At 47.4% G+C, this 19,535-nt stretch overlaps 1 protein-coding gene and 1 non-coding gene across 2 annotated transcripts in view; both read left to right on the top strand.

Moving 5' to 3' along the window:
* The first annotated feature begins 6,345 nt into the window (after positions 1–6,345).
* On the top strand, positions 6,346–6,544 carry LOC144498062 (U2 spliceosomal RNA). Its single transcript, XR_013498629.1, has one exon. It is a non-coding gene; the product is annotated as a U2 spliceosomal RNA (small nuclear RNA).
* Positions 6,545–15,157: 8,613 nt separating this feature from the next.
* Positions 15,158–19,535, top strand: part of faah (fatty acid amide hydrolase) — a 56,412-nt gene continuing 52,034 nt past the window's right edge. The window contains exons 1-2 of the mRNA XM_078218727.1: positions 15,158–15,509; positions 19,410–19,523. Of these exons, the coding sequence (XP_078074853.1) occupies positions 15,303–15,509; positions 19,410–19,523 (321 nt within the window). The 5' untranslated portion in view covers positions 15,158–15,302. The remainder of the gene's footprint in view (positions 15,510–19,409; positions 19,524–19,535) is intronic.

Consider the following 19,535-nt stretch of genomic DNA (forward strand, 5'->3'; position numbering starts at 1 on the left):
TTGCTAATTTTTGTGACTGTTGCTTCTTCAACATGTTAGTGAGAGGGTTGCTAAATAATTCAAGAGTGTGACACGCAGCTTGCATTTCCAGCAATGTGAAAGGTACCTTTTAAAAATAGCCTGTGTAAGGTTACTGAGGTGTAGACAAGCTCATTGCTCAAGAAAGAACTTTCATTTGTACACCTTTCTTGATCTCAGGTGCTCTGAATACAATTAAATACTCTATTGACGCATTGTATTTCAACTTGTATTGCAGGAACCACAGTTGGCAATTTTTGCACAGCAAGGTTTCACAAAGAGCAAGAGGTGTTCAAAAAGGGGCAAATAATGGGTTTAGGCCAGATAGACGTCCCCTGCTCTACTTCCACTAATGCTATGAGACCTTTTTGGGGGGGATTTTACGGTCTGCTCCCGCCCGCTACGATTCCCCTGGCGGGCGGGATGGTAAAATTCTGCCCTCTATGTCTATCTGAGAGGTTAGATGGGATCTCTGTTTATCTTCTCCATCTGAAAGATGGTATCATCAGTCATGTAGCATTGCCTCGGTACTGCACTAGCATGTCAAACTAGATGATGCACTCAAATCTCTGGAGTGGGACCTGAATTGACAATCTTTCGAATCAGAGGTAAATGTGCTACCTTGGAGCTGACATCTAAAACACTTAAAGAGTCAACACTCTTTATTTGTATAGTACTGTTACTGTGCTCATTGTTTACTGTGTGAGAGAGCTTGTTTTCCCATTGATATGAAAGGTAAGTGGAAGCACAAAAATAGTTTTAAAATTTCGAAAGTGAAACACTTTTGTTGGCGCAAGTGTCAACATTTTGTACTTATGCAATATTGTGACTTTATAATCTATTTGTTACAAAGTGCTTTGGGATATATCAAAGATCTCATATGGTGCTACATAGATAGAAGTTTGCTTCTTAATTACTTGCACACAGTTGGGGAGTCAGGATTATGATAAGACACTGGGAGGTGAGTTCTGCTGGGGAAGTAAAGGATAAGTCAGTTAATAAAGGGGCATTAGACATCATAGAAATCATAGAATCCTACAGTGCAGAAAGAGGCCATTCGGCCTATCGAGTCTGCACCGACCACAATCTCACCCAGGCCCTATCCACATATCCCTACATATTTACCCACTAACCCCTCTAAACTATGCATCCCGGGACACTAAGGGTCAATTTAGAATGGCCAATCAACCTAGCCCGCACATATTTGGACTGTGGGAGGAAACCGGAGCACCCGGAGGAAACCCACGCAGACACAGGGAGAATGTGCAAACTCCACACAGACAGCGACCCAAGCCAGGAATCGAACCCAGGTCCCTGGAGCTGTGAAGCAGCAGTGCTAACCACTGTGCTACCAGGCCGCCCATTGTGTCCCATAGAGGAACATGTGATAGTTGGCTCAATGGTGACCAATGCCAATGATGATATGAAACTGGGAGATTAAAAAAATAATTTATGGGATGTGGACATCGCTGAACAAGCCAGCGTGTGTTGCCCATCCCTAATTTCCCTTGAGAAAGTTGGAGGGTAGGTGGGGGACAGTTCCAAAACTCCTCTGGTGACCAGCAGTGGTAGGTAGGCCTGAGCACTACACGTAAGGCCAAGACAAAGAAAACACATTCGGCTTAACAAAGGCCCAAGGCAAGAAATCAAAATCGGCAGGTCAGCCTGGCTGACATGTTGGCATAATTTTCCATGACAAAATATTGACCTGAGTTGTTCCAATTTAAATGTTGACATAGAACATTGATTCTAAGTGGAAAGCAAGTATATCCGGATGGGATGTACCCCAGGTTACTGTGGGAGGCGAGGGAGGAGATTGCGGAGCCTTTGGCGATGATCTTTGCATCGTCGATGGAGACGGGAGAGGTTCCGGAGGATTGGAGGATTGCGGATGTGGTCCCTATATTCAAGAAAGGGAACAGGGACAGCCCGGGAAATTACCGACCGGTGAGTCTAACCTCAGTGGTTGGTAAGTTGATGGAGAGGATCCTGAGAGACAGGATTTATGATCATCTAGAGAAGTTTAGTATGATCAAAAGTAGTCAGCACGGCTTTGTCAGGGGCAGGTCGTGCCTTACGAGCCTGGTTGAGTTCTTTGAAAATGTGACCAAGCACATTGACGAAGGAAGAGCGGTGGATGTGGTCTATATGGACTTCAGCAAAGCGTTCGATAAGGTCCCCCATGCAAGACTTCTTGAGAAAGTGAGAGGGCATGGGATCCAAGGGGCTGTTGCCTTGTGGATCCAGAACTGGCTTGCCTGCAGAAGGCAGAGAGTGGCTGTGGAGGGGTCTTTCTCTGCATGGAGGTCAGTGACCAGTGGAGTGCCCCAGGGATCTGTTCTGGGACCCTTGCTGTTTGTCATTTTCATAAATGACCTGGATGAGGAAGTGGAGGGATGGGTTGGTAAGTTTGCTGACGACACCAAGGTAGGTGGTGTTGTGGATAGTTTGGAGGGATGTCAGAAGTTGCAGCGAGACATAGATAGAATGCAAGACTGGGCGGAGAAGTGGCAGATGGACTTCAACCCGGATAAGTGTGTAGTGATCCATTTTGGCAGATCCAATGGGATGGAGCAGCAGTATAAAATGAAGGGTACCATTCTTAGCAGTGTAGAGGATCAGAAGGACCTTGGGGTCCGGGTCCATAGGACTCTTAAATCGGCCTCGCAGGTGGAGGATGCGGTCAAGAAGGCGTATGGCGTACTGGCCTTCATTAATCGAGGGATTGAGTTTAGGAGTCGGGAGATAATGCTGCAGCTTTATAGGACCCTGGTTAGACCCCACTTGGAGTACTGCGCGCAGTTCTGGTCACCTCATTACAGGAAAGATGTTGAAGCCATTGAAAGGGTGCAGAGGAGATTTACAAGGATGTTGCCTGGATTGGGGGGCATGCCTTATGAGGATAGGTTGAGGGAGCTTGGTCTCTTCTCCCTGGAGAGACGAAGGATGAGAGGTGACCTGATAGAGGTTTACAAGATGTTGAGGGGTCTGGATAGGGTGGACTCTCAGAGGCTATTTCCAAGGGCTGAAATGGTTGCTACGAGGGGACACAGGTTTAAGGTGCTGGGGGGTAGGTACAGGGGGGATGTCAGGGGTAAGTTTTTCACTCAGAGGGTGGTGGGTGAGTGGAATCGGCTGACGTCGGTGGTGGTGGAGGCAAACTCGTTGGGGTCTTTTAAGAGACTTCTGGATGAGTACATGGGATTTAATGGGATTGAGGGCTATAGATAGGCCTAGAGGTGGGGATGTGATCGGCGCAACTTGTGGGCCGAAGGGCCTGTTTGTGCTGTGGCTTTCTATGTTCTATGTTCTATGTTCTATCTCCATCGAGGAAAGAGATTTGTAAGAGCACTTCCTGGAAACCGTGATGGTAATGTGTCAAAAATAAAAATCTCAGTTGCTTTTTGTAAGAATGATCATTTTCTTAAGTTCTCAGTGGAAATAAAATTTGAAAAATAAATAACTGTTTAACCATTTAGAACTGAGCACAACGTATAAAACTTCCATCTGTTTTAATTTCATTTGTCAATATCTGTGTAATGCTGTAAAGAACTCAAGTGCAATGATTTGGGAATATTATCAAAATTGGAGTTTGTGTTTTACATTGAGGAGATTTACTGGGAAATCAGAAAACTACATAAAAATAGATGCAGAAAGGGAATGGGTGACTGCCAGACACAGCAAAAGCACTAGGCAGGTAGTGCAGGGGTCACCTAGGCCCATCTCCCTCTCTAACAGGTTTTCCATTTTGATACTGGTGGAGAAGATGGTTCCTCAGGGCATTGCAGCAAGAGCCAGGACCATGGCACAGTGGGGAGAAAAAAAAGAGTGGGAGAGCAATAGTGATAGGGGATTCTATCATGAGGTATGTTTCTACAGCCACAGATGTGACATCACGATGGTATATTACCTCCCTGGTGCCTGGGTTAAGGATGTCACTGAGGACATTCTAAAGGGGGAAGAACGTTGTTGTCCAAATTGTTGTCCAATGACGTAGGTAAGAAGAGGGATGAGGTCCTGAAAGCCAAATATAGGCTGCGAGGAATAAATTGGAAAACAGGACCTCAAAGATAGTAATCTCATTATTACTCCCAGTACCACGTACTAGCAAGATCAGGAATCAAAGAATAGTCCAGATTAATGGGTGGCTGGAGAGATGATTGGCAGCACAGTGGCACAGTGGTTAGCATTGCCCCTCTAGACCCTTTTGTATCTCTCCACTCTCACCTTAAACCTATGCCCTCTAGTTTTAGACTCCCCTACCTTTGGGAAACGATGTTGACTATCTAGTTGATCTATGCCCCTCATTATTTTAGTAACCTCTATAAGATCACCCCTCAGCCTTCTACGCTCCAGAGAAAAAAGTCCCAGTCTATTCAGCCTCTCCTTATAACTCAAACCATCAAGTCCTGGTAGCATTCTAGTAATTGTTTTCTGCACTCTTTCTAGTTTGATAATATGCTTTCTATAATAGGGTGACCAGACTGTACACAAGTGTGGCCTTACCAATGTCTTGTACAACTTCAACAAGACATCCCAACTCCTGTATTCAATATTCTGACCAATGAAACCAAGCATGCCAAATGCCTCCTTTGCCACTCTATCCACCTGTGAGTCCACTTTCAAGGAGCTATGAACATGTACCCCTACATCTCTTTGTTCTATAACTCTCCCAAACACCCTACCATTAACTGAGTAAGTCCTGCCTTGGTTCGATCTACCAAAATGCATCACATCACATTTATCTAAATTAAACGCCATCTGTCATTCATCAGCCCCTGGCCCAATTGATCAAGATCCTTTTGCAATCCTAGATAACCTTCTTCACTGTCCATTATGCCATCAATCTTGGTGTCATCAGCAAACTTACTAATCATGCCTCCTAAATTCTTTTAAGTTTATTTATTAATGTCACAAGTAAGGCTTACATTAACAATGCAATGAAGTTACTGTGAAATTCCCTTAGTCACCACAGTCCTGTTCGGCTCAATGCATCTAACCAGCACGTCTTTCAGAATGTAGGAGGAAACCAGAGCACATGGAGGAAACCCACGCAGACACGGGGAGAACATGCAAGCTCCACACAAAAGTGACCCAAGCCGGGAATCGAGCCGTGTCCCTGGCGCTGTGAAGCAGCAGTTCTAACCACTGTGCTACCGTGCCATACCTCATTCTCATCCAAATTCTCATCCAAATCATTAATATAAATGAAAAATAACAGTGGACCCAACACCGATCCCTGAGGCATACTGCTGGTCACAGGTCTCCAGTTTGAAAAACAACCCTCTGCAACCACCCTTTGGCTTCTGTCATCAAGCCAGTTTTGTATCCAGGGTGGCTGGATCCGTGAGATTTAATCTTATGCAACAACCTACCATGTGGTTACCTTGTCAAAGGCCTTGCTAAAGCCCACGAAGACAAAACCAACTGCACTACCCTCATTACCTTCTTGGTTACCCCTTCAAAAAATTAAAAACTAGTCAAAAAACTTTCAAAAATGATACCAGCAACTTCAACAGCACTGGCCAATCATGAATAGCCCACGTCCTTTACTTCTCTGTCATATCATCCTCATTCTGACTGCACAAAATAATCAGTGCAATTTCCAATTAAACTTTATCATAAATTCAGTAACAAGAACAGAATAGGCTGGAAAAGCTCAGCAGGTCGAACAGCATCTGTGGCAAAAGAACAGAGCTAATGTTTTGAGTCTGGATGACCCTTCAAATGTTGTGCATTTCCTTAGCATTTATTTATTAGAGTCACAAATAGGCTTACATTAACACTGCAATGACGTTACTCTGAAAATCCCCCAGTCGCCACAATCCGGCGCCTGTTTGGGTACACTGAGGGAGAATTTAGCACGGCCATTGCACTTAGCCAGCACATCTTTTGGACTGTGGGGGGAAACCGGAGCAGCTGGAGGAAACCATGCAAACACAGGGAGAATGTGCAGACTCCGCACCAACAAGTGACCCAAGCCAGGAATCAAACCTGGGTCCCTGGCACTGTGAGGCAACAGTGCTAACCACTGTGCTACTGTAGCATCTGTCTGCTGTGTGTGTTTGCACATTGCACCAATAATAAATAAATAATATCATCATCTACCAAGGTTACTTCATCTGATCTGGCAGTCAGATGCAGTATTTATTCAAATTGATTTTGAGCAGGTGAAGGCAGCAGAGCGGTGAAGGCGATTGGCTGTTGCAGGTAAGATTTGCATAGGCGCAGTCACTGCAACCAGAAGGTAGTTTGTGGAGGAGCTGTTGTAAAGGGACAGTTAAACCCCAAACACTACTTCAGTGTTTCCCTCCCTACCTCGTCCTCTAACCTTCTTGGCCTTTTGGCTAAGATCAAGTGTAGTATCGACATGCTGTGCTTGGTTGAAGTCATTAGGTTGCATTTTAGCTTCATTTGAAGCAATTTTTAAAAGCGGCATCTCGGCCTTTTGGCTAAGATGCAAATGAGAACAAGCCTTGGAGGAGGAGCTATGCCTACTCCAATCAGCTTGGATCATGTAGGTCAAGCCCAAGACAGGAGGTGAGAGCCCTGTCTTGTCAGCTTGGATCGGGAATGTCTCAACTTGAATTGGACTTGATTTGATTGAATTGGAATAAAAACAAAAAAAATGTGGTTGAGAGGACCACGAGCAAGGGAAAGGTGAATTGAGATTCTTTCATCCTTTTACCTGTATAAGGGCAGTATGGCAGTTAGGGCAGTGGCATGCTCTTCCTGCCAGATTTGGGAAATTAGGGAGCAATCTTGTCTCCCTGACAACTTTGTCTGCAGGAAGTGTGTCCAGTTGCAGCTCCTCAGAGACTGCATTTTACAGTTGGAGCAGCAGGTGGATGCACTGCGGAGTATACAGGAGGCAGAGTGTGTGATAGACACTAGTTACAGGGAGGTTGTCACACAACAGCTTCAGCCAGGTAGATGGGTGACTGCTAGGAGAGGCAGGCAGGTAGTGCAGGAGTCTCCTGTGGCTATTCCCCTTTCTAACAAGTAAACCGTTTTGGATACCGTTGAGGGGGATAGCCTGTAAGGGGGAAATACCAGCAGCAGCCAGGCCTGTGGCACCACAGCTGGTTTTGCTGTAGAGCAGGGTCGGGCAAAGAGCAAGTGAGCAGTAGTAATAGGGGACTTGCTAGTTAGAGGCACAGAGAGGCGTTTCTGTGGCCGTGATCGAGACTCCAGGATGGTGTGTTGCCTCCCTGGTGCCAGGGTCAAGGACGTTTCTAAGGGTTGCAGGACATTCCTAAGGAGGAGGGTGAACAGCCAGAGGTCGTTGTATGTATTCGTACCAATGACATAGGTAGGAAAAGGGATGAGGTCCTGAAGTGTGAATACAGAGAGTTAGGCAGAAGGCTAAAGTGCAGGACCTTGAAGGTAATAACTTCCAGACTACTACCAGTGCCATGTGCTAGTGAGAGTAGGAATAGGAAGATTAGGCAGATGAATGACTGGCTTGAGAGCTGGTGCAGGGGGCAGGGATTTAGATTTTTGGATCATTGGGATCTCTTCTGGGGAAGTGGTGACCTGTTCAAGTGGGGCAGGTTACACCTGAACTGAAGGGGGACTAAAATCCTGGTGGGAAGATTTGCTCGAGCCACTTGTGAAGGTTTCAACTAGTTGGCAGGGGGGTGGGACCCAAAACAATAGAGAGACAGAAGAGAAGGTTGAGGACAGCACAGATGTTAAAGAGAGCACGTTAAGCAGTAAAGGCAGTGTCAGTAATCTGGACAGATCAGGCAAAAGCAGAGCGGAGAGCAAGGGAAGTCCAGATTAAACTGCATTTATTTCAATGCAAGAAGCCTGACGGGCAAGGCAGATGAACTCAGGGCATAGATGGGCATGTGGGACTGGGATATTATAGCAATTACTGAAACACGGCTAATGGAGGGACAGGACTGGCAGCTCAATGTTCCAGGGTACAGATGCTATAGGAAAAAGAACAAGAGGTAAGAGAGGAGGGGGAGTTGCACTTTTGATTAAAACATCACGGCAGTACTGAGAGGGGATATATCCGAGTGTTCGGCCACTGAGTCTATATGGGTAGAACTGAGAAATTAGAAGGGGGAAATCACTTTGAAAGGGTTGTACTATAGGCCCCCAAATAGCAAATGGGAAATTGAGGAGCAATTTTCCCAAAATATGGAAGGAGATTACAGATAGCTCCAAGAAAAATAGGGTGCTAATAGTAGGGGATTTTAACTTTCCCAACATTGACTGGGACAGCTATTGTATTAGAGTGTTGGATGGAGAGAAAATTGTTGAGTGTATTCAGGAGGAATTTCTCATTCAGTATGTGGATGGCCCGACTACAGAGGGGACAAAACCTGACCTCCTCTTGGGAAATAAGGGCAGGTGACAGAAGTGTTAGTGAGGGATCACTTTGGGACCAATGACCATAATTCTATTAGTTTTAGGGTAGGTATGGAGAATGATAGGTCCGGCCCAAAAATTAAAATTCTAAATTAGGGCAAGGCCAATTTTGATGGTATCAGCCAGGAACTTTCAAAAGTTAATTGGGGGAGTCTGTGGGAAGGCAAAGGGATGTCTGGTAAGTGGGAGGCTTTCAAAAGTGCATTAACCAGGGTTCAGGGTAAGCACATTCCTCTTAGTGTGACGGGCAAGGCTGGCAGAAGTAGGGAACCCTGGATGACTCGGGATATTGAGGCCCTGGTCAAGAAGAAGAAGGAGGCACATGACATGCATAGAAAGCTGAGATCAAGTGAATCCCTTGAAGAGTATCGCGGGTGTAGGAGTAGCGTTAAGAGAGAAATCAGGAGGGCAAAAAGGGGACATGAGATTGTTTTGGCAGATAAGGCAAAGAATCCAAAGATCTTCTACAAATACATAAAGGGCAAAAGAGTAACATGGGAGAGAGTAGGCCCTCTTAAGGATCAACAAGGTCATCTATGTGTGGATTCACAAGAGATGGGTAAGATCCTAAATGAATATTTCTCATCAGTATTTACTGTTGAGAAAAGCATGGATGTTAGGGAACTTGGGGAAATAAATAGTGATGTCTTGAGGAGTGTACATATTACAGAGAAGGAGGTGCTGGAAGTCTTAAAGCACATCAAGGTAGATAAATCCCTTAGACCAGATGAAGTGTATCCAGGACATTGTGGGAGGCTAGGGAGGAAATTATGGGTCCCCTAGCAGAGATATTAGAATCATCGATAGTCACAGGTGAGGTGCCTAAAGATTGGAGAGTGGCAAATGTTGTGCCTTTGTTTAAAAAGAGCTGCAGGGAAAAGTCTGGGAACTACAGGCCAGTGAGCCTCACACCTGTGGTGGGTAAGTTGTTAGAAGGTATTTTGTGAGACAGGATCTACAGGCATTTAGAGATGTAAGGACTGATTAGGGACAGTCAGCATGGCTTTGTGAGTGGAAAATCATGTCTCACAAATTTGATTGAGTTTTTTGAAGGGGTAACCAAGAAGGTAGATGAGAGCAGTGTAGTTGATGTTGTCCACATGGACTCCGGCAAGGCCTTTGACAAGGTACCACATGGTAGGTTGTTGCATAAGATTAAATCTCCCGGGATCCAGGGTGAGGTAGTTAAATGGATACAAAATTGGCTTCTTGACAGAAGCCAGTGGGAGGTTGTAGAGGGTTGTTTTTCAAACTGAAGGTTTGTGATCAGCAGTGTGCTTTAGGGATTGGTGCTGTGTCCACTGTTATTTGTCATTTATATTAATGATTTGGATGAGAATATAGGAGGCATGGTTAGTAAGTTTGCAGATGACAGCAAGATTGGTGGCATAGTGGACAGTGAAGAAAGTTATCTAGGATTTTTGGCAGATAAGGCAAAGGAGAATCCAAAGAGCTTCTACAAATACATAAAGGGCAAAAGAGTAACAAGGGAGAGAGTAGGGCCTCTTAAGGATCAACAAGGTAATCTATGTGCGGATCCACAAGAGATGGGTGAGATCCTAAATGAATATTTCTCATCAGTACTTACTGTTGAGAAAAGCATGGATGTTAGGGAACTTGGGGAATTAAATATTGATGTCTTGAGGAGCGTACATATTACAGAGAAGGAGGTGCTGCAAGTCTTAAAGCGCATCAAGGTAGATAATCTGCGGGACCTGATGAAGTGTATCCCAGAATGTTGTGGGAGGCTAGGGAGGAAATTGCGGGTCCGCTAGCAGAGATATTTGTATCATCGATAGTCACGGGTGAGGTGCCTGAAGATTGGAGAGTGGCAAATGTTGTGCCTTTGTTTAAAAAGGGCTGCAAGGAAAAGCCTGGGAACTACAGGCCAGTGAGACTCACATCTGTGGTGGGTAAATTGTTGGAAGGTATTTTGAGAGACAGGATCTACAGGCATTTAGAGATGTAAGGACTGATTAGGGACAGTCGGCATAGCTTTGCGAGTGGAAAATCATGTCTCTCAAATTTAATTGAGTTTTTGAAGGGGTAACCAAGAAGGTAGATGATGGCAGTGCAGTTGATGTTGTCTACATGGACTTGAGCAAGGCCTTTGACAAGGGACCTGTACAAACAGGATGGGGTGCACCTGAACCAGAGGGGCACCAATATCCTGGGAGGGAAATTTGCTACGTCTCTTCAGGGGGGTTTAAACTAATTTGTCAGGGGAGTGGGAAAAGCAGTTGTAGTCCAGAAGTCAGTATTGAGGGTGGTGAGGTATTGGGGAAGGTATCAAGGTCAAGGGTGGGTACCGGTAGACAGGAAGGTGGGTTGAAGTGTGTCTACTTCAATGCAAGGAGCATCCGGAACAAAGTAGATGAACTTGGGGCGTGGATTGGTACTTGGGACTACGATGTTGTGGCCATTACGGAGACGTGGGTAGAACAAGGACAGGAATGGTTGTTGGACGTTCCGGGGTATAGATGTTTTAGTAAGTGTAGGGAAGCTGGTAAAAGAGGTGGAGGAGTGGCATTGTTAATCAAGGATAGTCTAACGGCTGCGGAAAGGCACTTCGAGGGGGATCTGCACACTGAGGTAATATGGGCTAAAGTTAGAAATAGGAAAGGAGCGGTCACGTTGTTAGGAGTTTACTATAGGCCCCCAAATAGTAATAGAGATGTGGAGGAAGAAATTGCTAAGCAGATTATGGATATGTGTGGGGGTCACAGGGTAGTTGTCATGGGGGACTTTAACTTTCCAAATATTGATTGGAACCTTTGTCGGTCAAATAGTTCGGATGGGGCAGTTTTTGTGCAGTGTGTGCAGGAGGTTTTCCTGACACAATATGTGGATAGGCCGACAAGAGGTGAGGCCACATTGGATTTGGTACTGGGAAATGAACTGGGCCAAGTGTTAGATTTGGTTATGGGAGAGCACTTTGGAGATAGTGACCACAATTCGGTGTCTTTTGTTATTGCAATGGAGAGGGATAGGGCCGTACGGCAGGGCAAGGTTTACAATTGGGGGAGAGGTAATTATGATGCGACTAGGCAAGAATTAGGGGGCATAAGATGGAAACAGAAACTGTCAGGGAAAGGCACTCATGAAAAGTGGAACTTTTTCAAGGAACAAATACTGGGTGTCCTTGATAGGTATGTCCCTGTCAGGCAGGGAGGAAATGACCGAGTGAGGGAACCGTGGTTCACGAAAGAGATGGAATGTCTTGTGAAAAGGAAGAGGGAAGCTTATGTAGGGATGAGGAAACAAGGTTCAGATGGCTCGATTGAGGGTTACAAGTTAGCAAGGAATGAGCTGAAAAAGGGGCTTAGGAGAGCTAGGAGGGGACATGAAAAGTCCTTGGTGGGTCGGATCAAGGAAAACCCCAAGGCTTTTTACTCTTATGTGAGGAATAAAAGAATGACCAGGGTGAGGTTAGGGCCGGTCAAGGACAGTGGTGGGAACTTGTGTATGGAGTCAGTAGAGATAGGCGAGGTGATGAATGAATACTTTTCTTCAGTGTTCACCAAGGAGAGGGGCCATGTTTTTGAGGAAGAGAAGGTGTTACAGGCTAATAGGCTGGAGGAAATAATTGTTCGGAGGGAGGATGTACTGGCAGTTTTGAATAAACTGAAGGTCGATAAGTCCCCTGGGCCTGATGAAATATATCCTAGGATTCTTTGGGAGGCAAGGAATGAGATTGCAGAGCCTTTGGCTTTGATCTTTGGGTCCTCGCTGTCCACGGTGAATGTGCCAGAGGACTGGAGAGTGGCGAATGTTGTTCCTCTGTTTAAGAAAGGGAATAGAAATGACCCTGGTAATTATAGACCGGTTAGTCTTACTTCGGTGGTTGGTAAATTGATGGAAAAGGTCCTAAGGGATGGGATTTACGACCATTTAGAAAGATGCGGATTAATCCGGGATAGTCAGCACGGATTCGTGAAGGGCAAGTCGTGCCTCACAAATTTGATAGAATTTTTTGAGGAGGTAACGAAGTGCGTTGATGAAGGTAGGGCAGTTGATGTCATATACATGGATTTTAGTAAGGCGTTTGATAAAGTCCCCCATGGTCGGCTTATGATGAAAGTAAGGAGGTGTGGGATAGAGGGAAAGTTGGCAGATTGGATAGGTAACTGGCTATCTGATCGAAGACAGAGGGTGGTGGTGGATGGAAAATTTTCAGACTGGAGGCAGGTTGCTAGCGGAGTGCCGCAGGGATCAGTGCTTGGTCCTCTGCTCTTTGTGATTTTTATTAATGACTTAGAGGAGGGGGCTGAAGGGTGGATCAGTAAATTTGCTGATGACACCAAGATTGGTGGAGTAGTGGATGAGGTGGAGGGCTGTTGTAGGCTGCAAAGAGACATAGATAGGATGCAAAGCTGGGCTGAAAAATGGCAAATGGAGTTTAACCCTGATAAATGTGAGGTGATTCATTTTGGTAGGACTAATTTAAATGTGGATTACAGGGTCAAAGGTAGGGTTCTGAAGACTATGGAGGAACAGAGAGATCTTGGGGTCCATATCCACAGATCTCTAAAGGTTGCCACTCAAGTGGATAGAGTGGTGAAGAAGGCCTCTAGTGTGTTAGCTTTTATTAACAGGGGGTTGGAGTTTAAGAGCCGTGGGGTTATGCTGCAACTGTACAGGACCTTGGTGAGACCACATTTGGAATATTGTGTGCAGTTCTGGTCACCTCACTATAAGAAGGATGTGGAAGCGCTGGAAAGAGTGCAGAGGAGATTTACCAGGATGCTGCCTGGTTTGGAGGGTAGGTCATATGAGGAAAGGTTGAGGGAGCTAGGGCTGTTCTCTCTGGAGCGGAGGAGGCTGAGGGGAGACTTAATAGAGGTTTATAAAATGATGAAGGGGATAGATAGAGTGAATGTTCAAAGACTATTTCCTCGGGTGGATGAGCTACTACAAGGGGGCATAACTATAGGTTTCATGGTGGGAGATATAGGAAGGATATCAGAGGTAGGTTCTTTACGCAGAGAGTGGTTGGGGTGTGGAATGGACTGCCTGCAGTGATAGTGGAGTCAGACACTTTAGGAACATTTAAGCGGTTATTGGATAGGCACATAGAGCACACCAGGATGATAGGGAGTGGGATAGCTTGATCTTGGTTTCAGATAAAGCTCGGCACAACATCGTGGACCGAAGGGCTGTTCTGTGCTGTACTGTTCTATGTTCTATGTTCTATGTACTGCATGGTAGGTTGTTGCATAAAGTTAAATCTCACGGGATCCAGGGTGAGGTATCTAAATGAATACAAAATTGGCTTCTTGACAGAAGCCAGAGGGTGGTTGTAGAGAGTTATTTTTCAAACTCGAGGCCTGTGACCAGCGGTGTGCCTCAGGGACCAGTGCTGGGCCCACTGTTATTTATCATTTATATTAATGATTTGGATGAGAGTATAGGGGGCATGGTTAGTAAGTTTGCAGATGACACCAAGATTGGTGGCATGGTGGACAGTGAGGAAGGTTATCTCCAATTTCGGCGGGATCTTGAGATTAGTTTAGGGGTTTAAAAAAAAATAAGGGCGGCATGGACAAGTTGGGCCGAAGGGCCTGTTTCCATGCTGTTAACCTCTATGACTCTATGATCGCAACAGGGTCTTGATCAATTGGGCCAGTGGGCTGATAAATGGCAGATGGAGTTTAATTTAGACAAATGCGAGGTGATGCATTTTGGTAGATTGAACCAGGGCAGGACTTACTCAGTTAATGGTAGGGCGTTGGGGAGAGTTACAGAACAAAGAGATCTAGGGGTACGTCTTCATAGCTCCTTGAAAGTGGAGTCACAGGTGGACAGAGTGGTGAAGAAGGCATTCGGCATGCTTGGTTTCATCGGTCTGAACATTGAATACAGGAGTTGGGACGTCTTGTTGAAATTGTACAAGACATTGGTAAGGCCACACTTGGAATATTGTGTGCAATTCTGGTCACCCTATTATAGAAAGGATATTATTAAACAAGATATTGGTAAGGCCACACTTGGAATACTGTACACAGTTCTGGTCACCCTATTATAGAAAGGATATTATTAAATTAGAAAGAGTGCAGAAAAGATTTACGAGGATGCTACCGGGACTTGATGGTTTGAGTTATAAGGAGAGGCTGGATAGACTGGGACTTTTTTCTCTGGGTGATCTTATAGAGGTCGATAAAATAATGAGGGGTATAGATCCGTTAGATAGTCAATATCTTTTCCCAAAGGTAGGGGAGTCGAAAACTAGAGGGCAGAGGTGAGAGTCCAAAGATGTGCGGGTTAGGTTGATTGGCCATGCTAAAATTGCCCCTTAGTGTCCTGAGATGCATAGATTAGGGGAATTAGTGGGTAAATATGTAGGGATATGGGGGTAGGGCCTGGGTGGGATTGTGGTCGGTGCAAACTCGCTAGGCCAAATGGCCTCAAAGGGTTTCTATGATACTATGATTCTATGAGAGGGAGGAGATACAGAAGTCTCCAGAGGGGCAATTTTTTCACACAGAGGGTGGTGAGTGTCTGGAACAAGCTGCCAGAGGTAGTAGTAGAGGCGGGGACAATTTTGTCTTTTAAAAAACATTTAGACAGTTACTTGGTAAAATGGGTATAGAGGGATATGGGCCAAATGCAGGCAATTGGGACTAGTTTCGGGGTTTAAAAAAAAGGGGCAGCATGGACAAGTTGGGCCGAAGGGCCTGTTTCCATGCTGTAAACCTCTATGACTCTATGACCAAGGGTGTATATGTGACTACCTTCTGCTGTCAGTCTGACAAGGTTCACTGGAGAAGATTTGTATTACAATCGGATGATCACAATCCATTTGTGGCGTGATTCCACGTCGGGGTTTAAGAGCAGTCCTGCCCAGCAGAGCTGGCTGGAGATCGGTGTTGTGTGAGCTGGTGTGGAGGAAATCATTGCTGGATATGTCCTCTTGGCTGGGGACTGAATTGGCGCTGCCACCCAAACTGTACCAGGCAGTCCCCGGTTTAATCTGCTGCACGGTCGTGTTGTTTAAGCTGTCGGGATGGATGGAAAGAAGGAGCTGTGTTGCGGAGTTGGAAAAGGCTCGAGCAAACAGGAAGAAAGCGCTGAGCGCGATGGAGAGAGCTGTGCTGGCGTTTAAAGAGTCGGTAAGCCCGAGGACTGGATCACCAAGGTTCACTGGACAGAACAAATCCAGTGTTGTTGTACAGAGTAAAATCAGAAACCGCTAACCCCATCGTGTTGGGTATTAGGTTGTGAGCCTTCAATCAGTGAACTAGAAGCAGATGTGTCTCTGTAATCTTCCCGCTATGAATCTGGTGACACATTCTCACCCCCGGTACTGACCGGGAGCTGCTATCTGGCTGTAGCAGTGTCCAGGGTCAATCTTGACTTTGTGGCCTTAGTGTAAATGTGTGACTGTCAGCAGCCCAGTGCATCAGTGACATTTGGAAAGATGTTACAGTTGGTGTAAAATGGGCTGCCTTCTCGCTATCGCATGTTTTTTTTTACAATAAATCAGACATTTATCGCGCGAATTCTGTTATTTGCTCTAATTTCCTGTATTTCCGCGACTTTCCTCTCGTTTCTACCTGCATTTGAAGGGTCACTTTCAATGCTGCCAGTTAGAATGAGAATGCGGAACTGGGGTTAACATTGTGTGTGGAGGATCGGACAGCCCGGATTCTGCTCGAGGATAGGCTCTGGGGGCTGTGGTACCTCAGGGTGTGTGTCTCTGCCTCTGTGTGTGTCTGCCTGTGTGTGTCTGCCTGCCTGTGTGTGTGTGGGTGTCTGCCTGCCTCTGTGTGTGTGTGTCTGCCTGCCTGCCTGCCTGCGTGTGTGTGTGTGTCTGTCTGCCTGTGTGTGTGTCTGTCTGCCTGTGTGTGTGTCTGTCTGCCTGTGTGTGTCTGCCTGCCTCTGTGTGTGTGTGCCTCTGCCTGCCTGTCTGTGTGTGTGTGCCTGCCTGCCTGCGTGTGTGTGTCTGCCTGTGTGTGTGTGTGTGTCTGCCTGTGTGTGTGTGTGTGTGTCTGCCTGTGTGTGTGTGTGTGTGTCTGCCTGTGTGTGTGTGTGTGTGTCTGCCTGTGTGTGTGTGTGTCTGCCTGTGTGTGTGTGTGTCTGCCTGTGTGTGTGTGTGTCTGCCTGTGTGTGTGTGTGTCTGCCTGTGTGTGTGTGTGTCTGCCTGTGTGTGTGTGTGTCTGCCTGTGTGTGTGTGTGTCTGCCTGCCTGCCTGTGTGTGTGTGTGTGTGTCTGCCTGCCTGCCTGTGTGTGTGTGTCTGCCTGCCTGCGTGTGTGTGTGTCTGCCTGTGAGTGTGTGTGTCTGCCTGTGTGTGTGTCTGCCTGCCTGTGTGGTGTGTGTGTCTACCTGCGTGTGTGTGTGTGTCTGCCAGTGTGTGTGTGTCTGCCAGTGTGTGTGTGTCTGCCTGTGTGTGTGTCTGCCTGTGTGTGTCTGCCTGCCTGCCTGTGTGTGTGTCCGCCTGTCTGTGTCTGCCTGTGTGTGTGTGTGTCTGCCTGTGTGTGTGTGTGTCTGCCTGTGTGTGTGTGTGTCTGCCTGTGTGTGTGTGTGTGTCTGCCTGTGTGTGTGTGTCTGCCTGTGTGTGTGTGTCTGCCTGTGTGTGTGTGTCTGCCTGTGTGTGTGTGTGTCTGCCTGTGTGTGTGTGTGTCTGCCTGTGTGTGTGTGTGTCTGCCTGTGTGTGTGTGTGTCTGCCTGTGTGTGTGTGTGTGTGTCTGCCTGTGTGTGTGTGTGTGTGTCTGCCTGTGTGTGTGTGTCTGCCTGTGTGTGTGTGTGTCTGCCTGTGTGTGTGTGTGTCTGCCTGTGTGTGTGTGTGTCTGCCTGTGTGTGTGTGTGCGTCTGTGTGTGTGTGTGTCTGCCTGCCTGTGTGTGTGTGTGTGTCTGCCTGCCTGCGTGTGTGTGTGTGTGTCTGCCTGCCTGCGTGTGTGTGTGTGTCTGCCTGCCTGCGTGTGTGTGTGTGTCTGCCTGCCTGCGTGTGTGTGTGTGTGTCTGCCTGTGTGTGTGTCTGCCTGCCTGTGTGTGTGTGGCTGCCTGCGTGCGTGTGTGTGTGTGTGTGTCTGCCTGCGTGTGTGTGTCTGCCTGCGTGTGTGTGTCTGCCTGCGTGTGTGTGTCTGCCTGCGTGTGTGTGTCTGCCTGCGTGTGTGTGTCTGCCTGCGTGTGTGTGTCTGCCTGCGTGTGTGTGTCTGCCTGCGTGTGTGTGTGTGTGTGTCTGCCTGTGTGTGTGTGTGTCTGCCTGTGTGTGTGTGTGTCTGCCTGTGTGTGTGTGTCTGCCTGTGTGTGTGTGTGTCTGCCTGTGTGTGTGTGTGTCTGCCTGTGTGTGTGTGTGTCTGCCTGTGTGCGTGTGTGTGTCTGCCTGTGTGCGTGTGTGTGTGTCTGCCTGTGTGCGTGTGTGTGTGTCTGCCTGCGTGTGTGTGTGTCTGCCTGCGTGCGTGTGTGTCTGCCTGCGTGCGTGTGTGTCTGCCTGCGTGCGTGTGTGTCTGCCTGCGTGCGTGTGTGTCTGCCTGCGTGCGTGTGTGTCTGCCTGCGTGCGTGTGTGTCTGCCTGCGTGTGTGTCTGCCTGCGTGTGTGTCTGCCTGCGTGTGTGTCTGCCTGCGTGCGTGTGTGTGTGTGTGTCTGCCTGTGTCTGCCTGCGTGTGTGTCTGCCTGCGTGCGTGTGTGTGTGTGTGTGTCTGCCTGTGTCTGCCTGCGTGTGTGTGTGCGTCTGCCTGCGTGTGTGTGTGCGTCTGCCTGCGTGTGTGTGTGCGTCTGCCTGCGTGTGTGTGTGCGTCTGCCTGCGTGTGTGTGTGCGTCTGCCTGCGTGTGTGTGTGCGTCTGCCTGCGTGTGTGTGTGCGTCTGCCTGCGTGTGTGTGTGCGTCTGCCTGCGTGTGTGTGTGCGTCTGCCTGCGTGTGTGTGTGCGTCTGCCTGCGTGTGTGTGTGCGTCTGCCTGCGTGTGTGTGTGCGTCTGCCTGCGTGTGTGTGTGCGTCTGCCTGCGTGTGTGTGTGTGCGTCTGCCTGCGTGTGTGTGTGTGCGTCTGCCTGCGTGTGTGTGTGTGCGTCTGGTCTGCGTGCGTGTGTGTGTGTGTGTGTGTGTGTGTGTGTGTGCGTCCCCCCCCCCTTGGGCAGTGCCAGGGGGCACAGGCTTGCACTGCGAGAGTATCCATGTCCGGGGCACCACCCCCCCACCGGCCGACCCCCTGGGGAGCCCTGATTGCCCCCCTTTCCGCTGGTTTAAAAATATGGGGTCACTCATTTAAGACGACGGAGGAGACGTTTTTATTCTCTTGATGGTCAAGAGTCTTTAGAACTCTTTTTCCCAAAAGACAGCGGAAGGAGAGTCTTTGAATATTTTAAAGATAGAGCTCGATAGATTCTTGTTAAACAAGGGCGGCACGGATGCACAGCGGTTAACACTGCTGCTTCACAGCGCCAGGGACCCGGGTTCAATTCCAGCCTCAGGTCCCTGTCTGTGTGGAGTTTGCACTTTGTCCCAGTGTATTTCTCCCTTTCTGGGTTTCCTCTCACAATCCAAAGATGTGTGGGTTAGGTTGATTGGCCATGCTAAATTGTCTCTTAGTGTCAGGGGGATTAGCAGGGTAGGTATGTGGGGTCACGGGGATAGAGCCTGGGTGGGATTGTGGTCGGTGCAGGCTCGATGGGCCGAATAGCCTCCTTCTGCACTGTAGGGATTCTAAGGGGATGAAATGTTATCGGGGGTAGGCGGGAATGTGGAGTTGGGGGTCACAACTCCACATGATCTTATTAAACGGCGTGGTAGACTCGATGGGCTGAGTGACCTACTCCTGCTCCTAATCTATAAGTATATTTTCCTCTTCCTAGCGCCGGGGATCTCTATGCTATACATGTTATTGTACCATATATTTTACTGTACTATATTCAACTATAACATCCTCATTGAAATTAGATAATTTAGCACAGGTCAGGAATTGAACCTGGGACCCAGTCACTTTTTTCAAGCAATTTTTAAATTCAATGTAGCAACAAAGTTGCATTGCGTGAACAGTGTTTCTGACATTTTAATTCAAACTTTCTCTTCTCAGGGCAGATCTAGAGACACTGAATCTATTCTGTCGCTCTCTCTCCTGGAGCTGCATAAACAATTGCAGGACGATTCTCTTCCCCCTGATGCCGTGTTGCATGCTTACATGGAGAAGGTATGAAAATGC

The sequence above is a fragment of the Mustelus asterias genome, chromosome 8 (genome assembly GCF_964213995.1).
Source record: "Mustelus asterias chromosome 8, sMusAst1.hap1.1, whole genome shotgun sequence".
Taxonomy (NCBI): Eukaryota; Metazoa; Chordata; class Chondrichthyes; order Carcharhiniformes; family Triakidae; genus Mustelus; species Mustelus asterias.